Here is a 26,149-nt window from a genome sequence, read left to right as displayed (position 1 = left end):
ACAACTGTTGAAACCTGGAACTCCATTCAACTGGGACGACACACTGAAACGTCTTTTTCAGGAGTCAAAAGCAGTCATCATCAGTGAAATTGAACATGGTGTCCAAATATTCGACAAAAACAAACCAACTTGTCTAGCTACAGACTGGTCGAAGAATGGCATTGGATTCTGGCTGTTCCAAAAACATTGCACATGCATCAAAACTGTGCCCTTCTGTTGCCGAGACGGGTGGAAGATAACTCTTGTTGGCAGCAGGTTCACCAGCCCCACAGAATCCAGGTACACACCCGTCAAAGGTGAAGCCCTTGCAGTTGCTGACGCCTTGGAGAAAGCAAGATACTTTGTTCTGGGATGTGACAAGTTGATCATCACAGTAAACCACAAGCCCCAGATCAAGCTTTTTGGGGACAGATCACTGGAGGACATCCCCAATTCAAGACTTCACAATCTGAAGGAAAAGACCCTAAGGTACAAGTTCACAATGCTACACATGCCTGGTGCCAAACACCATGCTGCCGATACTGTATCTCGCCACCCAGTTGGAAGGCCTGACAATATGGTTCTCATTGATGACATAGCCCCTGTTGATGGCTGCAGCCGGAGTGAGGTGCCACAAACCATCCCAACACTGCATCACAAAGGCTTGGATGTTACGACCGGAGACCCAGACACCACCTCACAATGTGGTAAAGCCATATTCTACTCATTAGCCTTGTCTTCAGTCACATCATTGCAGTGTATCTCCTGGGACAAGAGCAGAAACCTCTGCATCTTGGCCTGGTATAAGCAATGAAATCACCAAACTCAGAAACTCTTGCAATCATTGCAACCAAAATGCCCCATCTCAACTAAGTGCACCACCAATGCCACCCATCTACCTCTTGTATCCATTTCAATGTGTATGTGCGGACTTCTTCCACTACAAAGGCGGTAATTACCTGGTGCTTGTTGATAGATACTCAAACTGAACCATTGTTTAAAGTGCACACAATGGTGCCTCTGGCCTTATTGACTGCTTACGACGCACATTCGTCACATTTGGAATAGCAGATGAGTTATCTTCAGATGGCGGCCCAGAGTTTACAGTTTCAACAATCAGAGATTTCCTGAAGACCTGAGGTGTACATCATAGGCTCTCATCTCTAGCTTTTCCACATAGCAACTGTAGAGCAGAAGTTGGGGTGAAGACCATGAAACGCATGATTACAGACAACACTGGACCAAATGGTGAACTAGACACCGATACCCTTCAGCGTGCCATGTTGCAGTATTGAAACACTCCGGACAGAGACAACAAATTATCTCCAGTGTGTCTTTGGGCGGGCAATCCGAGACTTCATCCCAATCTTGCCTGGCCGCTACAATCCTTAGGAGACATGGAGTGACACACTTACTCTGAGAGAGGAAGCTTTATGCAACCGACACATGAAAACTGACGAACTCTTAGCTGAACATACAAAGCGGCTGCCACCTCTCAGAGTGGGAGACCAGGTCAGGATCCAAAATCAAACTTGCCCTTGTTCAAGAAAATGGAACAAAACTGGAACTGTCATTGAAGTTCATCAATATTGTACGCGTGGAAGGATCAGGCAGAGTGACATTACACAACAGGAAGTTTCTACGGAAGTACATGCTGGTGTATTCCCCTCCTGAAAAACATACCATCAACCATGACTTGAGATATCACTTCAAAAGAGGAAATCCCAACCCACCTACACCAGTCAGTGGGATACCAATAGCCCCAGCTGTTCAATCTCAGACCATCACAGATTCGAAACTACAGGACAACAGTGGGCATGCACCAGCTTCACCAAGTCATTGTTCACCTCCTGTCTGTATTACACCAGCTGAGCAGGGTGGACCACCTCATGTCATTCAGCCTAAATCACCAATGCCATCAATCTTGGACAGACCACCACCAGTGGATGACAGTCAACCTCCTATGTCTGCGTCTACAAGGCCACCTCCCACACCGCAGGCTCCAATGCCTTCATCCACGGTACCAACTACACCGAGAAGGAGCGTGACACCTAGAGTAAGACCAGAACAACTTTCCTTCGACCAGACTCCAAGTCGCCCACGACAAGAACCAAAGTGGCTCAGTGATTATGAACATTAAATGAGGCAGAATAATCCCCGAACCAGAGGTTCATAACTGTCTCTTTATTTTATGTACAAGCAGTACACTTATTAATTCTTATTTTAATTTCATTTTCCCACATGATTTGAGGTCGTAGTGCAAAGACAGTATAAAGATTATTAATATTTGCTTTGAAAAGAACATCATTATATCTGTAATCATCACCAGTAACAGACATTAAATCAGTCATTCAGAATACTCCCAAATGACTCGAGGAGGGATAGAGGATAGTGTATTACATAATCATAATCCAGCCATTAGTGCATCTTCGATTTATCCAACAGATACTTGAATTGTTATGTTAAACTCATGTTACCATAATATCATTGTATGTTTCAGACCTCCATCATTTTGGATGAATAAAGTTATTATCTGAAAATAGCATCGGCCTACTTATCTAATGACAATTGAAGTGTTTCCCAATCTTTGGATGCAATCTTAAGGCAGTTATAAGAACATAACCTCCTTAACATTTGAAATATATCCTATTTTTATGAAATTTAAATCATATGCATGACATTTTATGTTGAAGACAATGGAAGTGGTTCCAAATTCCTAAGCGTCTTCTTAACCTAAGGAAGTTATGGGAGACTGAACCTCCTTTAATACTTCAAATATATCCTATTTTGATGAAATTTATATCATATGTATAAAATTCTCTGGGAAAAACTGCAGTGAAAGGAGATACGATTCAAACAAATGCCATAAAACTAAGGGTTTTATTTCTCTAGGTATGTTTTTTGCTCCACTTTCAAAACCATGTAAAAGTTTTCACACATATTTGCTAAAACATAATTTTCGATTAATAATAATGAACCGCCCCCCCCCCACTCCGTTTGATTTAAACCCCAAATATATAACAGTGCGAAATTGGAAATTCCAATAAAAATGGAACAAATGAACTAATGGAAGCAACCCCAAACTGGCGGACATCAGAAGAAAAACCGAATTTATGATACTCCTCTTTCTTTCTCTTTTTTTGTTGCAACTGAACAGAGTGGATCTAGGGACTGCCAAAAGTCACCACAGAATTACCCCACCCTATATGTAATACGATGTAACTTTATTATAAATTAATATTATCAGTATAATTTTTGTACCATTTAAAAGAAGAAGGGCAAAATAAACTAATAATAATTTAGAAAAATGTTTTTCATCAAACGAAAATAATGAAATTGCGAGACGAAAATCGTGTTTACATAATTGGCGCTTTAAAATAACGTCCCCATTTAGTAGACATTTCGAACGTGAAATTTATTTAATAAATCTAGCAAAAATCAACTAATGGTCAGATTTTCGTGAAATATTCGATACTTATCCATTTTAGAATGAAATTACATATAAAATGCGGTTTTCGTAAAATATACGAGGGTATATATTTATTTTTTCGAAATTCGAACAAAATATATTTAAATCTATCGAAATTTCTATTTATTATGAAACATAAGAGTTCAAATTAGTAAAAAAAATATATTTTTATTTTAATTTAAATGCACATATTGAACAAAAATTTACCTTGAAATTGCAATTAAAAAATTGGTATCAACTATATATATATATATATATATATATATATATAGCTCTAGATATATCTAAGGCTTTTTACAAGGTATGGCATGAAGGTCTTCTCAGGAAAATCAGATCATATGGTATCACTGGAAGAATACATGACATAATTAAATCCTTCTTAGATAAGATCCAGGTTGTCCTCGACGGTCGTACATCTATACAATACGATATAAATGTGGGAGTGCCTCAGGGGTCTATCCTGGGACTTCTGTTATTCCTAATATTCATAAATGACCTCCCTGACAAAATTGTCTGTGAGATGGGTATATATGTTGACGACACCACACTCTATAACAGACATGACAGGAAAACAAATGAACACATATCTAAAGAAATTGCAGAAGCACTAGAGGATGACCTCCGATCTGTAGTGGAATGGGAACATAAATGGATGGTCACATTCAATGCTGCTATGACAAAATTCGTTTCCTTCAATAATTACAAGAAATCTTCTCTACCACCAATAGCAATGGCCAATGACTTTTCATCTGAAAGTACATCCTTTGAACTCCTCGGCCTAACACTCTCAAGAAACATGAGTTGGAACAATTACATCGAGAGTATCGCCAGGACCGCTGCGAAGAAAGTAGGTTCTCTCTACCGTGCTAGAAAGATACTAACGCCCGAAAGTATCCTATACCTCTATAAGGCCACCATTCGCCCATGTATGGAGTATTGTTGTCATATTTGGGCTGGTGCATCTCGCTCCTAGACAAGGTTCAAAAGAAAGTTGCCAATCTGATAGGTCCTGAACTGTCATCTAAACTTCAGCCCCTGTCCCATCGACGAAATGTTGCATCCCTCTGCTTTTTCTACAAGTACTTTAACGGTGAATGCTCTGATGAACTGCAAGCACTTGTGCTCCCTCGACGTAAATACCCTCGACAAACTCGACAAGCAGCTAAATCCCACCCCTTCACAGTAGAGATCCCTAGATGTAAGAGAGACTTCTACTCCAGTAGTTTCTTCCCCATGGACAGCTAAACTTTGGAATTCCCTGCCGGGTCCGTGCTTCCCCAACTGTACTGACATGCAGAAGTTCAAGTGCAACGTGAACCGACATCTTGCTGCCCAACTCCCTACACAGTACCCCTGATGCCCATTTCCCTGATAGTAGCTCCCTACAACAAAGTGGCAATATGCCTTGTTTGGGGTGAAAATCTAATAAAAAAAACAAAACAAAACAAAATAAACTTAATATTGTTATGTTTTTTTAAATAGCAGTTTTCTGAATTAATATATACTATAATCAGTTGAATTGCCAAGAAAAAGAAACTTTGTAAACATTAATTAATTTTTAAAAGATTAAAACGATTAAAATCCCCTTATTTTAAAATGTTCCGTTACAACATAGATTTTGAATTAATTGTGTTAATTTTTTTTTTAAATATTAAGTTTTAATATAAACATGACTCTTGTCAGCTATTTTATAGCCAATTTGAAAATATTATTGCACAAATATTAAACATTTTGTAGGCCTCACCTCATATTTTGTATGTCTCTTTTTACTGAACAAAATATGAAACCCTGTAGGTAACCAAATGAAAATTCAGTAAAACCGTATTTCATATTTAATATACAAATGTGTATCATATTATTAATCATTAAACTGTGTAAATCTTAAAACCTAACAAAATTTTAACAAAGATTAATTATTAATTGCAGTTTGAAGAAGATAAACAAAGGTTTTAAAAAATCATTAAGTCGCTCCTGCTTTTCCATAGTTTGTATAGTTAACACAAATCTTACGTCACGGAAACATGCGGTCCATTCTTCACAATCGTTTGGCAGTCCCTAGTGGATACTAAGTTTGTTTTGAACTCCCCCTCCCAGAAAAAAAAAACGCTTTAAAATAATTTAAACCACAAATAAACTTCTCCAAGTAGAGTAACTGATCTTTCCCTTGGCAATATTTATTTGTTGCATCTTGTTTTTTTTTTTTTTTTATCCCTGTTTTGTTCTGTTAGTTACAGTAACAAATACGAAAATAACGCATCACTATGGAAATAGGCAATGCAAAAACCAAAATTGCCCCATTCAAGAAAGTGTAAAAGTTTAATTAATAATTTAATGATCAAACGATACTGTAATTAAATTTCATTTCCAGAATCTTGTTTAAAAATAAATAAGTAACTAACAACAAACGGCCGATTAAAAAAAGAAAGAAAGAAAGAAAGAAAAACAAAACTGAAAAAAAATTCCCGGGCAACGCTGTGAGTAGATACAGCTAGTTTAAAATAAATACTACTATAGACACACCCACCCACATGGATTACACACAGTATTTCAAAATTCTTTTTACACACCACAACGTCACAATAGATTCTCACGCACATGCTTGAATTTTTTTTACATTATTTTTCCCTCTCTCCGACTAATCCTATCAGCGCGCACGCTCACACACACACACACACACACACACACACACACACACACACACATTATTAGTTTCACGTCGTTTTAGCGACAACAGATCCATAATTCAGAATATTCTAAAACTAGATTTACTAACGTGCTCGTTCGTGCTCGCTCTTTTTTTTTTTTTTTTTTTACCTCTCCGTAATGACCAGACGCTGAAGGAGTGAGTGAAAAAGGAAGTGCACTTTGGCCCACAAAAAATGCCTGAAAAGGCCCTGTTGGCATTCCCTGGTAGGTAACACAAAGAACAGGAAGATAAAACCTGGGAGAGTGGAATAGACAAAAAGAAAGTCTATTTACTGCTCTCGCTCTCTCTCTCTCTCTCTCTCTCTCTCTCTCTCTCTCTCTCTCTCTCTCTGTATATATATATATATATATATATATATATATATATATATATATATATAGAGAGAGAGAGAGAGAGAGACAGACAGACAGACAGACAGACAGACTGTTTCGTTGCATTACATTCAGCTGGTCATTGTGGCTAGATTAGTAAGCCATCTCGAGTTCGAAGAACCATCCATCTTGTTGATAATCGGCAAATTTTACTCTTTGACCTTATAGGATCGGCGATCTTTAAACATTTGACCGCTACTTTTAAACACAGACTCAAATCCGCATCCATATTGGGTCTTATTCACATACAACAAAACCTTATTTTTCACAACATTTGACGGAACATCCTGATATTATTAACTCCCTGTGGCGAGAAAGAGCTGATATTTTCATTGCAAACTTTGCTTTCGTGTAAGCTGTGTTGCCTGAAGAGGTCTCTAGTTCCTGGTAACTAGCTGACCGAAACATACTCATGACTGTGTAGCAGCATATTACTGCTTATGTAAAAACAAATAAATAGTATACCTTGCTCTACTTCAGTATTGAGCACTTTTGTATTAACCTCGTTAAATTTCATTGGTTACTTCACCTCTGGAAAACAATAACCCCATATATATATATATATATATATATATATATATATATATATATATATATATGACATGGGTGTCATCAGCTAGAATTGAAACCTAAATATATAACTCCCTGCCTTACTGGTTACCCTCTGAGCCACGTCCAATACATATATAAAAAGTTAAAAAAATAACGTTGTTTAACCTATAAATGTATATTTGCACATACGTAGAAAAGCACTTTAAGTTGACTTATGCCTGTCAAGTCCCAATTTTTTTTCAATTTTAACCCTTTGGCGGCTATTTTTACAGGTTAAAGATCAAATCAAATGTGTTCCACAGATCCAAATTCCCTATATATAAAGTTGAAAGTCCGTAGACCAAATATTCATAGAGGAGTTTGGCAGAACATTCCTCAGACAGACAGACAAGATCTATATATATATATATATATATATATATATATATATATATATATATATATATAGTCTATTATACAAACATTGTTGATTACATATGTGCATCCATGTTTCAGTGGAATCCTGATTCATCAGACCAATATTAAAAAGAGAGTCAAGATTATATTTGTTTTTCATAATATATTTGGGTGTGGTTTACGCTTTGGAAGAAGGTGGGGTGTATATTTTGTGAGTGTGAGCAGTAGGATTTTGGAGGGAGATGTGGTAAATGAAGGGGGGTAGAGGGTTGAAGGAAAAGTGAGAAGTAAGATCACATGTGGCCAAGCTGTAGCATGGGGAGGTATTGATGTTATTTTAACTTGGCTGTTGTTTATTAGCCTCAGTTTTCACTTTGATCTGAAATAATATCATACTCTCATCACTGTTAACTTCCCTATTTTTGTTTTTTATGGTTGTTTTTTCTTTTCTGGCTGCGACTACATTATCCATCTATTTTATTGTTAAGCTCTATTTATTTATTTTATTCATCACTTTTTAATCCGTTCATTTGTTTCTCATTTTCGAATTATTTATTTGTTTGTTTATTTATAAGTTATATGTCCATATGGTTAAATTAGCAGTCAGTGAACAGATATATAAGCTTATTTATATGATTTAAATAATCGTAGGATACTGGGAGTTATATTTTCCACTGTATTGTGGGGTCTGAAGTAATTACAGTGGCAAAGGTTTTCATATCTATATATAAACTTAATTTAGATGGTTGTCATTCTTTCACTCCAAATGAAAAACTATTTTTTTTCTGTGGAAAGCAACCATTTATTAAGTCGCCTGATGAGAACTTCTGATTTTAGCCAATCGTTTGTCTGAGACATTAGTATGTCCAGTGTTGTGATCATATTAATAAAAATATATCTTGTTCTTCTTTTATTGAGTACTCTTAATAACCTTGTTAAATTCATTAGTTATCACTATTGAATACCTTTAATCTGGTATATATATATATATATATATATATATATATATATATATATATATATATATACTAGCAGCGTTTCCTGGGTGTTTGGATGTGTCTGTTGAGCAAAAAAAAAAAAAATAGTGGTAGTAGGAAGGCAGGCTCAAACCCGTACCGCGAAGGAGGAAAAGAACGGGGAAAAAAAACCTGACATCTTTGCTGTTACGACCACCACCAAACCGGCAGTAACTTATGTTTAAATTAAGGCTAGACAATCTAAAGTAGAGGATGACTTTAAAAAATATCGGCAAAAAAGCGCCCCCCCTGTAGAAAAGTGTTCAGTTGAAGGTGAAGATATTAATGTTTTTAGCCATTTTTTCGATATTTGTCGTCTGAAAGGTCAAACTTCAAAATGATACTGATCTTGGTAAAATCCGTCGTCTCTGTCGAAAGTTTTAGGCAGACATGCAAACATACATACATACATACATACATACATTTATATATTGGTTGGTAACTAAAAATTTTCGACCCAAACCGATTAAAAAGCTTGCCCTATCTCTGAATACCCTTTATGTCAAATTTCAAATGTTTAGACTAGAAATTGTCTAAGTAATTTGGTAGAGACCGCAGAGGTCAATTTTTTAAAAACTTTGACCCCTATTATTACCCCTTAAAATTTATTGTTTTGGGCTCAAAGTTATTAAGTTAGATCCATGTCCAACAAGGCACCTATATCTAAAATTTTAAGTGTTTAGACTCAAAATTGGCGGAGGAGTTTGGTAGAGTTCTCAAAGGTCAAATCGTTGAACTTTGACCCCTTAATTGCCAAAATTTTGGCCGAAAACCGATCACAAAGATTTTCCCAAATCTCAGTACCCTGTATATCAAATTTCGAGTCTATAGACTTAAAATTGACAGAGTTATTGCGTAGGGAAATGTACACAGACGCACAGACACACACACACAGATACACACACACGTTCACTTTTATTGATATATAGATATATATATGTCATTATGTCAGCTCCTTTAAGAACTCTGTTCTCATTGTTGAACACTCTAAGTTGAAGTTAAAGGTCGGTCACACGTGCAGATCATCACGTCATAATCATAAGATCACTATCACCGTCTTGACATTTAAAAAAGATAAATGTTTAAATTTCAACGGTATATCTCGCAATTAACGGTGGTTGTGTAGATTTGTTCCTTGTTAATGGAGTCAGAGATTGCTTCGTTGCCGGGTTCGAATCTCCTGACCTTAATCATTTCTGAAAGGATGAAACACTAGCGTCTGCAGGTATTAAAAAATAATTATAATAAATAACTATATATATATACATATATACCCGGGTTTGCATTATAGCATTATTCATTGAACTTTTGAATAGTCAAGTTGCTGCCTGATGATATCTGTTGTTTGATTGAAACAAGTGGCTATTTGTAGCAGTGGGATGTGAGCATGTTTATATAACAATAAACAAGTATTATATATATATATATATATATATATATATATATATATATATATATAGGAGAGAGAGAGAGAGAGAGAGAGAGAGAGAGAGAGAGAGAGAGAGAGAGAGATTCTGAATCCTGGCTCTTGTTGATTCTGCTCAGTGCTTAAAAAGTCATCTTTGTCTCACTACTTGAAAAGAGGTATTATCCATCTCCTAAGAGAGTCTCTACTTAGGAATCTTCACAGCTCCTGATTCCGTCAATTTTTATAGGTTGATTCTCTAGCCTGCTTACATCTATTTTTTATCTCTCTCTATATATTTATCTATCTAATGTGTATTTTCATATTTGTATGTACACTATTAAATCCATAATTAATTAACCGATCATTATAAACTTTTGAATACAGCTGATAGGCGTAAGAGTGGGTAACGTGGGCTATATTTGGTTTAATTTTATTTTAATGGAAGCCCTCCATGAAAATCAGTTACCTCTGAGTTTTGTAAAATTTTAAAAATGGGTATCAAACATCAATTAATATTTGCCAAGTTTCAGTTTTTTTGTTTTTTTTTGAGTATTTTAAAATGATTTTAAAGATCAATAATTTAAAATTTGAATTAACTTTGATTCATAGACACCAATTAAACAAAACTCCTTGAATTTCAATTTCTTCTTAAAGACCCCTTAAGCTCAAACTTAAAATTTCATACATTTTCCAGAATACTAATGAATTTTAATCAAAACTGAAATGAGACACCAATTTTCCTGAAATTTCATTTTCTTAAGAATCTTTTAAGCCTTAAATCTTAGATATTTTCTAGGTAAAAATTAGAACAAGAATTCTAAACATGAGGTTTAGTAGTATTATATTGATTTTAATCCTAAGAGAATATAAAAAAGTGATGCAAAACTGTTCTGTTCTGAATATTAATTTTACCTGTCTTGGGACAGGTATTTTTCTAATCACCTTAAAATCCTAAGTACTCTATCTCAAATGAACAATTTTGTTTAGGTAACTGCTTAGTTTTATTTTTTCTCCTTTTAAATTAGTTACTATCTTTATTTGTTCAATCCTATCCTATGTCTTTATTTATCTTGTACTGATCATACACTCATATCAGCTTCACTGTCGGCTCATAGCAGATACAATAATATCCTATTTATTCCGAGCTGAATGAACTGTTATCGATCGATCTGATGATCTCCTCCCATTCCTCCATACCTCCCTCTTTCACTTAATCCTCTTCTTATTCACAATGAACACATCGATTAAATTGCAAACGTATTTCTCACTCTGAATCTAAGAATATACTGCAAAAATTTTAATTCAATACCTTTTTTGTTGTTCACGAGAATTGGAATCATTGCCCAGTTTATTTTATTTATTACTTTTTTGATAGTAATCAATTAAAAACTGATTTTTTTCTTTTTTTCTTGTTAAGAATTTATGATTTATGTTAAAAAAATGTGTTTAAAAAAAATTGAAAGCTTTTGACTAGGAAACCGTATTTTGTTAAACTCTGCCCTTGTGAGGACTGTTTTAAAATAAAGATTGCAGTCTCTTTTATTGATTCATGTATTCTTTGATAAAATTTTACCATTTTTCTCCATGCTGTCAACGAAAAAAAATGAAAATGAGATTCTATTTTTTTTTATTTGTGCAATAACACATCAACACTCTTGAAATATCAGCACAATATATATATATATATATATATATATATATATATATATATATATATATATATATATATATATTGTGGTATAAAATCATAGCAGGCCCATAATGCAGAAAAGGCCAGACAATCTCCCACTCCTACATCCGCCCACAAACTAACATGATAGCAAAAACAGTCCAGACAGATAAACTCCCACCCATCTCTCTCATGCTCTCTCTCTCTCTCTTTCACTCTCTCTCTCTCTCTCTTATGCTTTCTCTCTCCCCTCCATAAAGAAGGAAATATTATAATGAAAGAGATGCAGAATGGAACAATATTAGTCGGAAAAATGAAAATCACGTGTGGCAAAAAGATTTTCAGAAAATCATTCTATACATTAGTCAATGCTTATGATGGATGCTCAAAGCACCATGTCTCATTAACCGAACTATAATATCAATTTATGGTATATCAACCAGCATGCCATGTAGCCAAATCAACTCACTTGAAGATGACTAAAAGGAGCGATGATGATTCCAGATTTCTGTAACTGTGAAAGAACTAAATGGACATTGCGAAACGTATGCTGCTTCAGTCTAGGGACCTAGTGGAGGAATAAAGAATCATCTAAACACCAGTTGGGGTGTTTGTTTGAATTATGCAAACCAGATAGACATTGCGAACACATGTTGTTTCAGTCTAGAGTCAATTTGGAGATTACACCAATTTATGCCGATTCATGAAAAAAACTATAACAAATAGTTTGCTGCCTAACCAAAAAGGATTATTCACTGAAGAAAAAAACATTTGAAGGAGAGAGACAATATCAATGTAACTGAAAAGAAAAAGAGAGAGTAGGAAATAACGAGAAAGAAAGCTTGAACAGTATATGGATCATACTATTACCTCTGGTTCTTTATCCATTTATTTATTGCAGTCTATTATCCACATTTTCTAGTTGTTGTTTCACAATGTTTTGGCCAACTATTCCTCTGGCTGTTATCAGGTCGTTAACCGCGATGGGATAGAAATGCTGAATCTTCTCACTGCAATATCCAAAACAGCATCCCCTGTTAAACAGTCTAGCAGACTTTGCAATGACATTCATGTTTAAATGTTCTTTTTATTAAGACTTATTCAATCACTTCTTATAATATCATTATATTTTTTCTTTGTGTTTGCTCCCTCTCTCATACAAATTCAGGGAGATTAAACCTTTTATTGTAATAAAAGTTTTCTTATATATAAATCTGTGGTTGTTCATGTGTGTTGTCATTTTTTGCCCTTGTGTGCCTCACTTAGATATATTACAAGGAAAACTGATCTTGAACCAGACAACATGTCATAAAAACTGTAAATCTCATGGCTGACATATCCTTTATATCTTTTATTCATGTGTTGCAAGCATCTTAGGGAGGAACTGCCAATCATTAGAGTTGTAGATTCAGCACAGGGAACCATACCTGACTACTAGTATCTTCTAGCTTGTAATAACATATTTGTGTTGAGACAATCAGAATTAGGAATTGGATAAATCAAAACTTTTGGAATAAGGAAAATTGGAGCCTCAGTTCTGATTCTAAAAACAATTTTTTTTTTTTCAGAATAAAAAAGGATATAAATACAGTTGTTAGTTTGTATTCTCATTATTTAAATTTTAAAATGAGATACGTATGTTATACATCTATAAGCCAAATAACAATACAAAGATTTTGTAAAATAAACATTTATTTGTTTAAAATCAATATTTTGATGCTATACGTCTTCCTCAGAATATTTTTTTTCTGTGCCATGGTGATAAAATGAAAAGGTGGGTGTTCATAAGGAAATTGAGAATTTTGTTTCCTATTGCAAACACTCTTTTCACTTTGTTCAACTATCTCTCTGAGTCTAAGTATTCTTGCAGAGGTTCATTTCTAGCACAGGTAAGTCATGTGATTCTCACTTTGCTATCAGGCAAGTTATTCCTCAATATTTATGCCTTTCGCATATAGCTCATGCACTATCCCCACATCTAAAGCTCTTTGATTTCACATTCCCTCTCTGGATGGGTACATTCTATACCCCTTATTTAAATTTGTTTGGTGGTTACTGAGCACAAACCATTTGGTAGTCTACGCTGTAACAATAAAGATTGTGATGCCTCTGTATTTCATAATATCTCAATGTGAAAATCTATAGAGTAGTTTTTTTCATTTTTTTAACATCTTTAATTCAGCTTTTGACAAATATATTGCCTTTAAAGGATTTCCCGTTAAGGAAAACAACCTGAGCATTAGTAATGAGATATAGTTACTCAATGACAACTGAAGTCACAGCTCTCAAAACATTAGAAAGTATCATACAGCAAAAAATATTGCTACAAGTTCCAGAGTGGTAGGAATTTTTTCTTGAGAAGAGCCACTTTGGTCTCTGCAAAAATCAAAATACATTCATTCCCTGTTTATTGTACAGGGAAAAGCTATAAGCCTTCTTTTGAGGCATCACAAAAATACAAGAATTCAGCAGGAATACCTTCCTCTAAGGCTTCTCTAGAGAACTTTACATCACTCAATCGATCTAACTCCATTGTTAATAACCTCCAATTATCATGGAGTTCCCCAAGAATTTTCTGATCCCAAGACAACTTCATTTCCCATAGATTATTGATAAGAACTTTTCTCCAAATAGTAACAGGAAGACATAAGGACAAGGGATCATATATATTGAGCAAGTTTCTAATTTTGTCTAGTTTTTTATTTTTAACTCCTTTTCCCAAACTTACCGTGTCAAAGAGAGAGTCGGGTGCCATTTCTAATTTTCCAATACATCGGTAAACACTATATGTTTTTCGAGCTGAATAAACATATTACACTAAATAAAAACACTAAAAACATATCCAGTTGGGTAGAAAAGTAACTTATCTTGCCTTTGATAACATTTATTTGTTCTATATTTGTTTTTGACAACTTTTTTGAATCTGTGTACAGTAAAACAAACCCAAAATTTCAAATTATTTCCATATAAATATGTTCTAAATATTTAGAAAATTGTTTATAGAAATATAAACTATGAAATTTTAAATTACTTTTTTGAAATAAAATATTTCCATATATGTGTGCGTGTGTGTAAAAGCTTTTGGTACTTGTTTAGTTTAATGAAGACATTAAAAATGAAAATATTGAAAAAAAATATATATTATACGTATTCGTTATGGAATAAAGTTATACAAAAAAAAAATTCCCTTAATTTGATCAAGTAGTTTTGTTTTTTTACAAAGGAAAATCAAACTCGATCGATCGTGTCACGGCTATTTTGTTTATTTCGCGGATGAAGAGGGGGCCCCAGGAGAAATAAGTCTAAATCACCGCTTAAAGTTTGTCGAGATTATTTTGAAACATGGACAGAAAAAATACCTAGATAAATATTTTAGTTTTTCACTTATTTTACAGAGTTTCTCTGTCCTTTTTTAATCCCTTTTTCATCTTGTCATTTGTTAATCACCTTCTTCGTTTAAAGGCACCCCCTCCTCGTTCGCGGAATAAGCAAGATGGCCGCGACACGATCATTAAAATTTGATTTTTCTCTGTAAAAAGAAAAAACTACTTGATCAAATTATGTGATTTTTTATTAATTATTTTATTTTATTATTATTTATTATGATTATTATTTTTTGTACGTACTATATATATATTTTCAATATTGTCATTTTTTAATGTCTTGATTAAACAAAACAAGTACCCTTTTTTTTTTTTCCTTCATGATAAAACAAGTGGTTCCTTATAGTTTCGTTTTTCGTTATTGTATATTTAGGTAAACCGAATCAACTCTCGGCGTCTTAACTTTGCGTACTGAATTCATTTATGTTGCTTTGAAACCGTTTAAATTGAACATTAAACTTTGTTTATGACCGTTTAATACAAGAGAAACGGTCCGGTCAACTGATGGTGTGGACTGGTGACCCAAGTGTCACGAATTTGGAATAGGGGTACGGGTACATATAACCCTATACCAGCAAAGAAAATATTGCCAAAATGTAAATAAAGTGCTTTAAAATACTTTAAAACAAAATAAAAATAGGCGGGTAATTAGAAAAGTAATTTTTTTTAGGGTGTTGACACGTAATCGTCTAAAAAAAAAAAAAAAAAAAAAAAAATCTGATCGGGGTGTGTTATCTGCAAATGAAAGAAAAAGAATCAAGAAAAAAAGAAAAAAAAACCCAAAAGGAGAAACAGCTTATACAAAAGCCAAAAATAATAACACAAAAAATTACTCGTAACGAAATCATCCCCGTCATGAGTATTCATAAGTATCCGTGACTCGTAAACTAAACAACTGTCGGGAAAGGAAAGGGAAATAATTTCAAGTTTTAACTTTTCAAAAAAATAAAATAAAAATAAATAAATAAATGAATAATAATAAGTAACATGTTCTTAAAGAGTTAGCAAGTTCCAATAATGCGTATGTAATCAAAAGCAAAAAAAACAAAACAAAAAAACAAACATTATTTTACGATAATAATCTCCCATTTTTAGGATTGTACTGACAATAATCGTCTTGTGCTGCGTTTCGCGTAAAAGATTAAATTTACTGTTTTTAATGTTTAGTGGTATTTTTTCCATTCTTTTTTATTTTAACTACAACATGGTTTTAAATCAAAAAAGCTTGCTGAAAGCCAATCATTAAGATAGGACCGAACGTATCTCCCCCTCATTTATCGTTGTGTGTGGTCACATAAGGGTGTGGGTGGGGTATTGATTGATCTGCTACGCAAGGTTGATTCATATCGTCGACACCCTTCCCTTTTTACTTTCAATTATTACATTTCAAAACGCACTAATAATTATTGCCTTTTTACAAATTTTCATATTACGAAATCACACACTGGAAAACATTAGATCACATGATATTATTTTAGCCGGTGTAAAGAGAAAATATGACCCTCACCTGTGTAGGGGAAAAGGAATTAAAGAGAAATTAAATTCCTCTGCGCCCCCCCCCCCCAAATAATAATAAAAAAAATTTAAAAAAATAAAACACAATGACACCACCTTCTCGTTTAAAGTACGCCGCATTTATTCTTCAACAAAATAACAAGATGAACAAGCCAAGTCCGATCGGTAAGAGTTCTTGTGAAATCACGGAGGTTAGAATATTCAAATTAGGTGAAAATCTTATGTGGAATTACTAAGATTAAAAGGTCATGTTAGATGAAAGTCCTTCGTTAAAATAATAAGATTGGAAGTTGAAAGTCTTTTGTGAAAATAATGTCCTTATTTCAAGGTTTTTGTTTTAACTGGCGAAGTTTGTCTTATTCGAAAGTCCCGTGAGGAAAGTAGTCCGTTGTTAGTAATTCTTATAGAAAATGTACGGAATGGGAGCGTGTGTGCATAAGTGTATTTTTTTTTTTTTTTTTTTTGGATGCCCGTGTGGCGTGCGTGATTATGGTTTCAACAGATTTGAAAACGACGATAAGATGAAAACGAGACATGTTCTCATGTCAAGAGAAAGAAAGAATGTTTGTTGCGTTTAAATACTTTTTGAATCGGATTCCAGCACAAGATTGCTGCTGCTGCTGCTGATATTTGGTTTGGGAAAGCGTTAAAAAACAATCTTCTAAAATTTCTCATTGGTCGATATTGTCACGTGGTATTGTCTTCACCTACGTCCGCCAGAAATATGTCCATTTTGCTTTTGTTGTTGTGAGAAAAGCGTGTGGGGATATTTGAAATTATGTCGTTGCTGGAAGAACTTATTTTTATGCAAAATGCGCGGGGAAATTAAAATCAATGAACATTCGTTTATTTGCACGCGAGTGTGCGTGTGTGTGTGTGTGTGTGTGAGTGACAGCACACCTGAAATTGTAGTGTGCGTCATTAATTAAAATTAAGTTCCGTACTTCTTTGTTGATATTCTTTGTCAGCTGATTTGATCTAATATATATGAATTCCAAGAAAAAAGTTTTACTAGTTTTAAAATATTCTGTTATTCTGAAAAACAGCAAAGTTCGTTTGCATTTTTTAAAACTGGTAACGTTGATTAGAATTGACTTTTCCAGGGCATTCATATATATCAACTCAGATCAGCTGACGGAGAATGTCAATAAAGAAATACGAAATTGATGTGTTGAAGTTAAAGTTTTCCTTTGAACTGCCGAATACCGTCATATATTCGTGCAAAAAAAAAAAAAAGAGTTGTTTTCATGACTGTTGTCACAACTCTCCCTGATCTCATGATCACACAGGCTGCTTCTTTGCAACTGTGGGACCTCTTCAAAACTGTGGGCTTCATCAGGAACGTGTGCATCCTCTACTTCTGCCTCATGACCATCTTCTGAGTCTGTTTTGTTGTCAGATATCAGATCTTCTGACCCGCTCTCTGAAGACGTCGGAATCTTCTCCTGACAAGAGTGTGCTGTATTGGGGGTGCAAGTTCTTCACATGTCGGGGCACTCCATCCACCAAGATGGACTATAGACACCCGACCCTGGAAAAATCTTGTGGTGCATCAACTCTCTTGTGCTTTCACCCACACATAGTCTCCAATTTGGTAAGGACTATGCTCGGTGCCTGCTACTGGCGGCATAACATTAATTCCTTTCACCTGGACCTCGTATATAGCATTGGTTGGTGAGGTCAAAGATGACTCGTTACCTTTTGAAGTTACATTGTACCAGTAGACTGTCTCTGTTTTACAGTGCGATGGCATCGTTCTGCTATGCCATTCCTGACTGGGGCATATGCACAGTGAAATTTCAAGTTCACACACAGAAGAGTTATACTAGGAAAAAAGGAAACAATCCAAATTTTAATGTTTTTCTTTTTTTAGACTTGTAATATGTTTATTTTATTTCATTACAAAAATTTATCTTTTAAAAAACAAATATAACTTGAATTTTTCAAATGAAGTTATTTAAAAAATAATTGCAAATATTTCAAAATGTTCTAATTAAACTGTGGTATTTTGCATCTAAATAATTATATTTTCATAAAGAAATTTATATAAAAGTGACATGCAAATTCATGAAGCATTTCATATTTTTAATGTGCATTATAACTAGTGATACTTGACTCTCTTTGACAGAAGAGGACCAAAACTTTGACTTCTTGTCTTATTATCCTAGTTGGGTAACTAATGGCCTATGAATATAAAAAGTATAATTCCAGCCATTTCATAATATTTCCAGTTTAAGGCACATTTTAAAATTATTTATATCAAACTTACTTATTTGGAAATATAAAATGTTAAATTTTATTAGTAAGTTAAAAAATAATAATTAATAAATAAATAATAACTTGAAATATATATAGTAAATGTTTCTATCCTCGTTGAACATTATCGTCCTTGAGGATGACAATATCACCTTCCTCAAGGTTGCTCTGATTTTACATACACTTTTTGTGTGTTTGCAGGGTCTGTAAGTATTCCATTCACCATCTTTTCCAAAACTTATTTGCTAGGTATTGGACCTGTCTCCACCTCTTTTTAGCATAATTACCAAGAGGAGGCAATACGACTCCTTTCATGGTCAGCAGCTGATTTGGGGAAAGAGAAATAGGATCACAAGCCTTGCTGTGATTGCCCACAGTGAAAGTCAATAGCCATTGCTTCATAAAAAAAGTGTCTACAAGGAAGAAATGCTCAACCCATTTATAGACATTTGCAGAAATCCTTCTAGTACATGTTTTACAAATCCAATCTGCCTTTCCCAAATTCCCCCCTCCATCCATGTGCTTGAATACCAGGGTGTTAAAAATGAAATCACAGCCATGTCGACACAACATATCCTTCAACCTGCATTCACTTAGCTTCTCCAGCTCTACTTTCCATTCATTTCTGACACCTACAAAATTTGTTTTCTGATCACAGTCAATACTTCGTACTGGTCCACGAATTGACATGAAGCAATGTAGGCAATTGATAAAGGCATCCGTTGTCAAGTCTTCTAAAATTTCCACATGCACTGCTCTGAGTGCTATGCAAGTGAAGATAGCACCATACTTTTTAAGGGGTTTTCTGCCTTCCTTGATAAAGAAAGGACCAAAACAATCCATTCCACAGGAAATGAATGAAGGTGCTGCCTGCATCCAATCTCTAATAGATCAGCCATTTTTTGGGTTTGGGATTTTCCTCGAAAATACCTGCAAACAGTAAGAATGAGGATACTACTGCTCTACCCACTATGGTTCAGAAACACTCATTTTTGAGAGCGTTTAAAGCCATATCTCGGCCTTGATGTGCAGCAAACTCATAATAATGCTTGATAATCAGTCTGATAACATGACTATCCTTTGGAAGTATCAAGGGATGTTTCACCTCCATAGGAAAGACTGATTTTTTTCAGTCTTCCTCCTACTCTAAGCATTCTTTCCTCATCCATCCACAAAAGGGTCTGTTGAAAAAGGTTACTCTCCCTTTTGATGGATATTGGCTTAGTTTGTGCTTTGGCACTACAGAGAGAAGTCAGCTTCTCCAAAAAGGCGTACTCTTGTACCAACTGGATGATCTTCCTTTCTGCACACTATTGAACTGCTTCTACAGATTCCAAACTGTGCCCCCTTTTCCGGTGCAAATATTTTAGGATTAGAGAAACAACTCCCACCATCTGTGTCCAGTCTGAAAATCTATTCCAGATTTTCAATCCAAGATGTTCATAAGCTACTGTGGTGGACAGGGCTCTTATCATCCTAACTTCAGGATCATCAGGTGGGATGTTATATATTTGTTCTTTTTCCAATGTTCCCTCTTCCCAAAGGAAAGATAACCCATTGAACCAACCAAAGACCTCGAGCTCATCAGCATTTAAACCCCCAAAGGCATGATCAGCAGGATTATCTCTGGTGCATACATAATGCCACTGTTGTATCGCCATGGTATCTTTGATTTTTTTGCATCTGGTTCACTACATATGTGCGGAACTACTTGGCTTCATTTCCTATATATGCCAAGATGATTTTGCAACCAGTCCAGAAGTAGTTAACAATATACTTTAAACTCAATTTATTGTTAAAAAAATTGCTAATTTTTACTGAAGTCACAGCTGCTTGCAATTCCAATTTGAGAATGGTGATAGATTGTAGGGAACCACTCAGGCTTTACCCATGACCAGAGAACAGTGTATTTGACCATTCTCATTTATCTTTATTATGTAAGAGCATTAGCCACAGCCTATGATGCTGGCATCAGAGAAATGATGTAATTCGATTATTTTGCCTGTTCTAAATCTTTTGGTTTGTAGCACTTGTATATCTTTAGTTGCACTAGTTTACCTAGTTGTGATCTCCATCTCCAAGAGATGACAATCTCCATTGGGAGGGAGTCATTCCAACCAGACCCCTTTCTGCAAACTTTTCACATTATCTGCTTTCCCCTTAATATAAAGAGTGCAATTAAGCAATTGGGTCAAAAACAGAAGCTACAGTTGATAGGCTGCCTCTCTGAGTGACAGATCTGTCCTGTACCACTACTTGAAAGTGGAATTGATTGGACTTTATGCCCCAGTTCATTCCCCGGTTCTTTAAACCAGTAAACTTTTGATTGATAAATCGAGATGAACCATGTCTTAAGCTTTTCCAAATTTGGGATGCTCTTAAGGACTTCACAATTGTTTGAAGCAAACTTATGCAAGAATAGATTTCTCTTTTCACAGATGGTACGAGAATTGTGAATCAGTTCAATTGCAGATTTCACATCAGCAACACTTGTAAGACCGTCATCCATAATAGAAATCTCAGTATATGAATCCTGAGGCTTCTGATCTCAAGTCCTGATACTTTTGAGCAATAAATTTCAGTGTGAAGATTGCACATCCAGGAGATGAAACCATCCCAAAAACGTGAACCTTCATCCAATACTCTTTGGGTTCCTTGTTTAAATCTCCTCTCAGTATAGAAAATGCAGATAATCTCTGTCATCCTCATTGACCTGAAAACGATTGACTCAGTCCAGAATAGACACTAATGTATTTAGCTGGTCTGGACCTTGCAACAAGGCTGTGACTAGATATTTGGCTGCACAGTCAAAAACCACTCTAATTTTTTCTGTCTTTTTTGGGTGGTACACTCCATGGTGGGGAATATACCAAATGATCTTATCATTGGAGTTGGTGTTGGGAATATCTTCAGCCCCACTTTTTTTTTTTTTTTTTTTTTTTTTTTATTATAGTCTCCATAAAGATTCAGTAGTCCTGTGTGTATTTTTTTGTCTCAAGAATCTACTCTTCAGGTATGGCAGGTGGAGCTCAGCAGATCCTTTGTTGTTAGGCAGCTTAGGTTTCTCCCCTTTGAAAGGCAATGCTGAAGCAAAATGTCCATCACATTGCTGATGTATGTTTTTCTTGGTGATTTCCATGAAGTGGAGGTTTTCCTGTGAAATTACCTCTTTATTTCTCCTCTTAATGAAATCTGATTCTAACAGGTTTGCTACATGCATTGGCTTTCCTTGTAGACTGAAAGGTGATGCTCGCTTTTGTGTGAAGCTTTTTGTCTAGCCGCCTCTTTTCAGTTGGCCAGAGTTACACATTTTTTGGAACTTCTTATGTAATTACTAGTTTGATGGCATTTCCAGAGTCTTCCCTGAGGTCTGTTTTTCCTACAATGCTCCAACCCAAGTCAGTCTCTACCGCAAAAGGATTGCTGACTTTCCCAGCGATACAATTTTGGGGGGCTAAAGCTCAGGGACAATCATATCCAATCAGTAGCCCCACATCGAAATTTTTGGGTGCGTGAATGCGATGTGTAATTCCAGCAAGGTAGGGCTATTTCTTAGGTGTTTCAGGGATAGGGATGTGAGTCTGTTCTACATGAATTAAATTTCTGGAATAAACATTTGGGAGGGATCTTCTTTCTTGAGAATCATCATAACCCCTGACCATAAGAGTGTCCAGTTTTGGACATCTAATTATCTTATTTTTTCTTGGTCAAGATGTCAATTGAAGGTTCACATGTTGAGAGTGATTTGCCAGGTTGCTGCCCGAGTTATATACTCTTTCCAGAGTTTCTGTCAAGGCAAAAGTGTCTGACATAGTGTCCAGTAAGACATATGTCAGGCGTTCTTTCTGCGGCTGTGAAGTCGAGGACAACCAAACAAGCACAATCATAGATGAGTTGGATGCTGGTTTCTGTGCTCATCACTCCTCTACATACAACTTCTGAGGAGTTTTCTTTTCCTGATTTATGCTTCTCAGAAGTGCGAGGCTGCCTAAGATCCCCTCATTTATCATTTCTGCCCATATTGAGACATCTCTGGTGACACGAGTGTAATGTTGGCATATGTTTCTTTTAGGACATTGCTTTGAGATATGATGGTCATCTACATGTACACGTGCAGCTGTGAAAACTGCAATAAAAATAAATAAAAACGATTGATGCAAATGCAATACAAAATGTACAAAAAACAAAAAAAGATATATTTTACAAAAATAAAATACAAACAGCAAAAATAATACAAAGGAAAAGGATGGGAGATAGACATGACAGCAACACCAGACACATGTGATACAAAAAAGTTTTTTTTAAGACCATCATGTAGAATAAGGAAATGTGACTGCCAAAAATATCTCATAAGTAACAAAGCATTGAATATATTCTTATAAAAAGACAAGGCTGCACGCTACTTTATCTAAATCATGACCAATAAAATATTAAAATTTTGGATTCTTACCTCATTGGCACTTTTAGGGGCTAAAGAAAAACTGCTACTACATTGAGCTGATCAAACAATAGACGGATGATGAAACAAAGTGATCTGTTCTCTCTGGGGTTTAATTTCAAAAGAGCTTGGCATCCCCTTTGTGATATCACTTTGCCCAAAGTACTGACTCACGACTTGAAAGTATGGGTACCTACCTTTTTTACTTTCTAAGCTATATATAACACGAATAATTATTTATCATATTTATATGTATTTATACCATTACTACGATATTACTCTAACTAGAACAATATTTTTCTTGTCCTTTTTGACCTTTCCTTAAGGGTGTATTTTATGGTGATGGATTTAGCTAGAATCTATTAGGCTTTGATATTTTGGCATTGTGATTTGCATAGGGCCAGAATACCAAAACCTGTCTCTCCCATGAAAAGATGAATCTGGTGAGAATGACACTTCTCGTTTTCTTATACTTGCTGATCTGGTAGAGTATTTATGTCCATATTTCATATAGACAGAGTCTAAGAAACTCTACTGCTTGCTTGTGAGGAAATTCAGGAACTGCTGAAAATGACCGAGGAAACCATTTTCCTCAAACACCTCTTGTTCACCTCTGTCATGGTGAGTTTCAGAACACTGGTATTTTTCCACTCAAATAAAGAAACACACAAAAAAAGTCAACCACATGACTTTCGCGTGCAACTCATGTGTACCAATATGTGTAGATGTTTTGTGTCATGTTGTTTTTTTTCGTTTTATCCACAAGCGACCCCCCCCCCCCGAAAATTTGATTTTTTTCAAATAATTAATTTCAGTAGACTTTTGATTTCAAACCGAATCGAACATAAAAACAATCAATTTACATTTGAAGCTCTTTTGATCGTGATTGATTCAGTGGGGAATCCTATTCATTTGCTTTTTTTTCTGAGAGCGACATCTGATGTAACAACATTCTTTCATGAATACAGCGCGTCTACAGACAAAACTTCTTAATGTGGCTAGGGAGCAGGAAGCCTCCCAAATGTGACTTTGATGCTACCAGTCAAGTGGACGAGCCCTGCAGCCGAAGGGTCTCAGCAGCAGTAGCAGTAGTTCAAACATTACATTTTTCAGGGCGAACTACAAATTACCTTTTTCAGGGCTACATTTTCCACACTATGTTCTGGGGTAGTTAACACTCCTATATCCATGGACGATATGGATTCGTCTGGCTTATATAATGCCAGCTATTTCTACCTTCAAGCAGAGAGTTTATAGTTTAACCACCCGCAGTGAACCTCAGGACTCTTTCACCTTATAATTGTGATCGCTTAAACCAGACCACAACATTGGTGACAAAGGATTTCGAAAAAGGATACACAAGTTAAACCAGAATGTTTTTGCCAAACCATGATCCAGTCAGCATTAGAAACATTTTACTACGTTCTGGAAGAGGATTTGGCTTATTAAGCCTATTTTCACAGATTTGATAATGTATTCAGGAGAGATTGCAAGTCATGGAGCAAGCAGATGAAAGTTCATTTTTTTTATTACAAAAATTGGGAGCTGCAGAACATTAGAACTTTGTAGACTACATCATACCGAAACAGAAGAGCGAATTGTCCTTTGACGAGGTGGTGAAGCTCTTGATGGAATTATACTGTCCAAAAACTAGATTATTTCATAAAAGATAGAAATGTATCAACCTAACCCACAAAGAAGGCCAAGATTACACCACATTTATAAATTGACACTGTCATGATTTCCATTTATAAATAGACACTGTCATGATTTCTATTTATAAATAGACACTGTCATGATTTCCATTCAAGGCTTAGTGTTGACCAAGTATGTTGAACTCAGACGCCGGGTACTAAACAGATTGGAAAGGGGGCCAAATATAACCCTTCAACTGAATTGAAAAATTGAAAGAGGTGCTCACATCAGAATTATTCCGGATTCACTACAACCCAGATTTAGACATTATCATCGCAAATGACGTGAGCATATCTGAAATTGACACGTGTATCCTAGATAAAAAGTCCTGATGGATCTACAAAACCTATAGCACATGCGTTGAGAACCCTACTACCTGCAGAAAGAAATTATTCCCAGATAGAGAAAGAATTCTTAAGTATCATTTTCATGGTAACAAGATTCTACAGATACCTGCATGGATGACACTTGAAATTACAAACGGATCACAAGCCGCTGATCTCTATCTTTGGCTCAAAGAAAGGGTTGCCTACACATACAGCAAACAATTTCCAAAGATGGGGATCAGTCCTATTGAATTACAACTTTGATATGGTGTTCCTTCCGTCAAAGAAGTTAGGACACACAGACGTCCTATCCTGGTTAATACCAAGGACTGGTGAACCACTAGAAGACTTGGTGATCGCATCACTACAATCAGAGAGAGATTACAGTTCGATACTATTCAACACTGTGGGAGAACTCCATGTTACACTGGATGATATAAGGAAAGAAGCGGAAAGCGACAACTTTATAAGAGAAACCAAAGAAAAACTGCAGACTGAGGAACAAGTAGCAGAAGTTTTCTCAACATCGATCAGGTATCATTATATCGGTTACAAGTGGACTATGTGGGACCATTTGATGGACAGTACTACCTCATAGTAGTGGACAGTTATGGTGAGGGAATCTATTCCAGACAAAAAAATTGAGGGGTTCAGTTTTATGAACAAGGAGCATCGCTTGATATGGCCTTGAAGGCCCAGGTTGAACTGTTTTGAGAATTATGAGGCATCATTCACCTGGCTGGTAATTTGTAATGCTCTCTTGGCCGGTAAAACACTTCTTGCAGTGGGTTTAGTAGAGACACCTAGTTGTGTCTGATGTAGGGACTGGGAGGAAGACTTTGATCATGCTTTCTTCCACTGTGCTATTGTTCGACCGTTGTGTAAGTTAGTTGAAGTCTTCACGGTCTGCATGTTTAATGGACAGTTTTTTTTTTAATGAATTCGGTTTCCCCCTGTTGTAACTGAGCA

General features: G+C 35.4%; 1 protein-coding gene across 4 annotated transcripts in view; it reads right to left on the bottom strand.

Annotated features, from left to right (window-relative positions):
* Nucleotides 1-15,845, bottom strand: part of LOC145245968 (eukaryotic translation initiation factor 2D-like) — a 127,915-nt gene extending 112,070 nt beyond the window's left edge. The window contains exon 1 of one of the 4 annotated variants that reach the window (XM_080107751.1): nucleotides 15,784-15,845. Coding sequence is in view for 1 of the 4 variants with exons in the window: in XM_080107748.1 (XP_079963874.1) it covers nucleotides 6,222-6,592 (371 nt within the window). In the remaining 3 variants the exon portion in view is untranslated. Of the gene's footprint in view, nucleotides 1-6,221; nucleotides 6,668-12,437; nucleotides 12,578-15,783 lie in introns of those variants that run through there. The other 3 variants (XM_080107752.1, XM_080107748.1, XM_080107755.1) reach the window with 3 other exon arrangements.
* Nucleotides 15,846-26,149: the final 10,304 nt, after the last annotated feature.

Source organism: Euprymna scolopes, chromosome 23, assembly GCF_053919585.1.
Source record: "Euprymna scolopes isolate OS-2025 chromosome 23, ASM5391958v1, whole genome shotgun sequence".
NCBI classification, from domain to species: Eukaryota; Metazoa; Mollusca; class Cephalopoda; order Sepiida; family Sepiolidae; genus Euprymna; species Euprymna scolopes.
The sequence above is the reverse complement of the archived record's forward strand: the minus strand, read 5'-3'. Positions and strand labels throughout refer to the sequence as shown.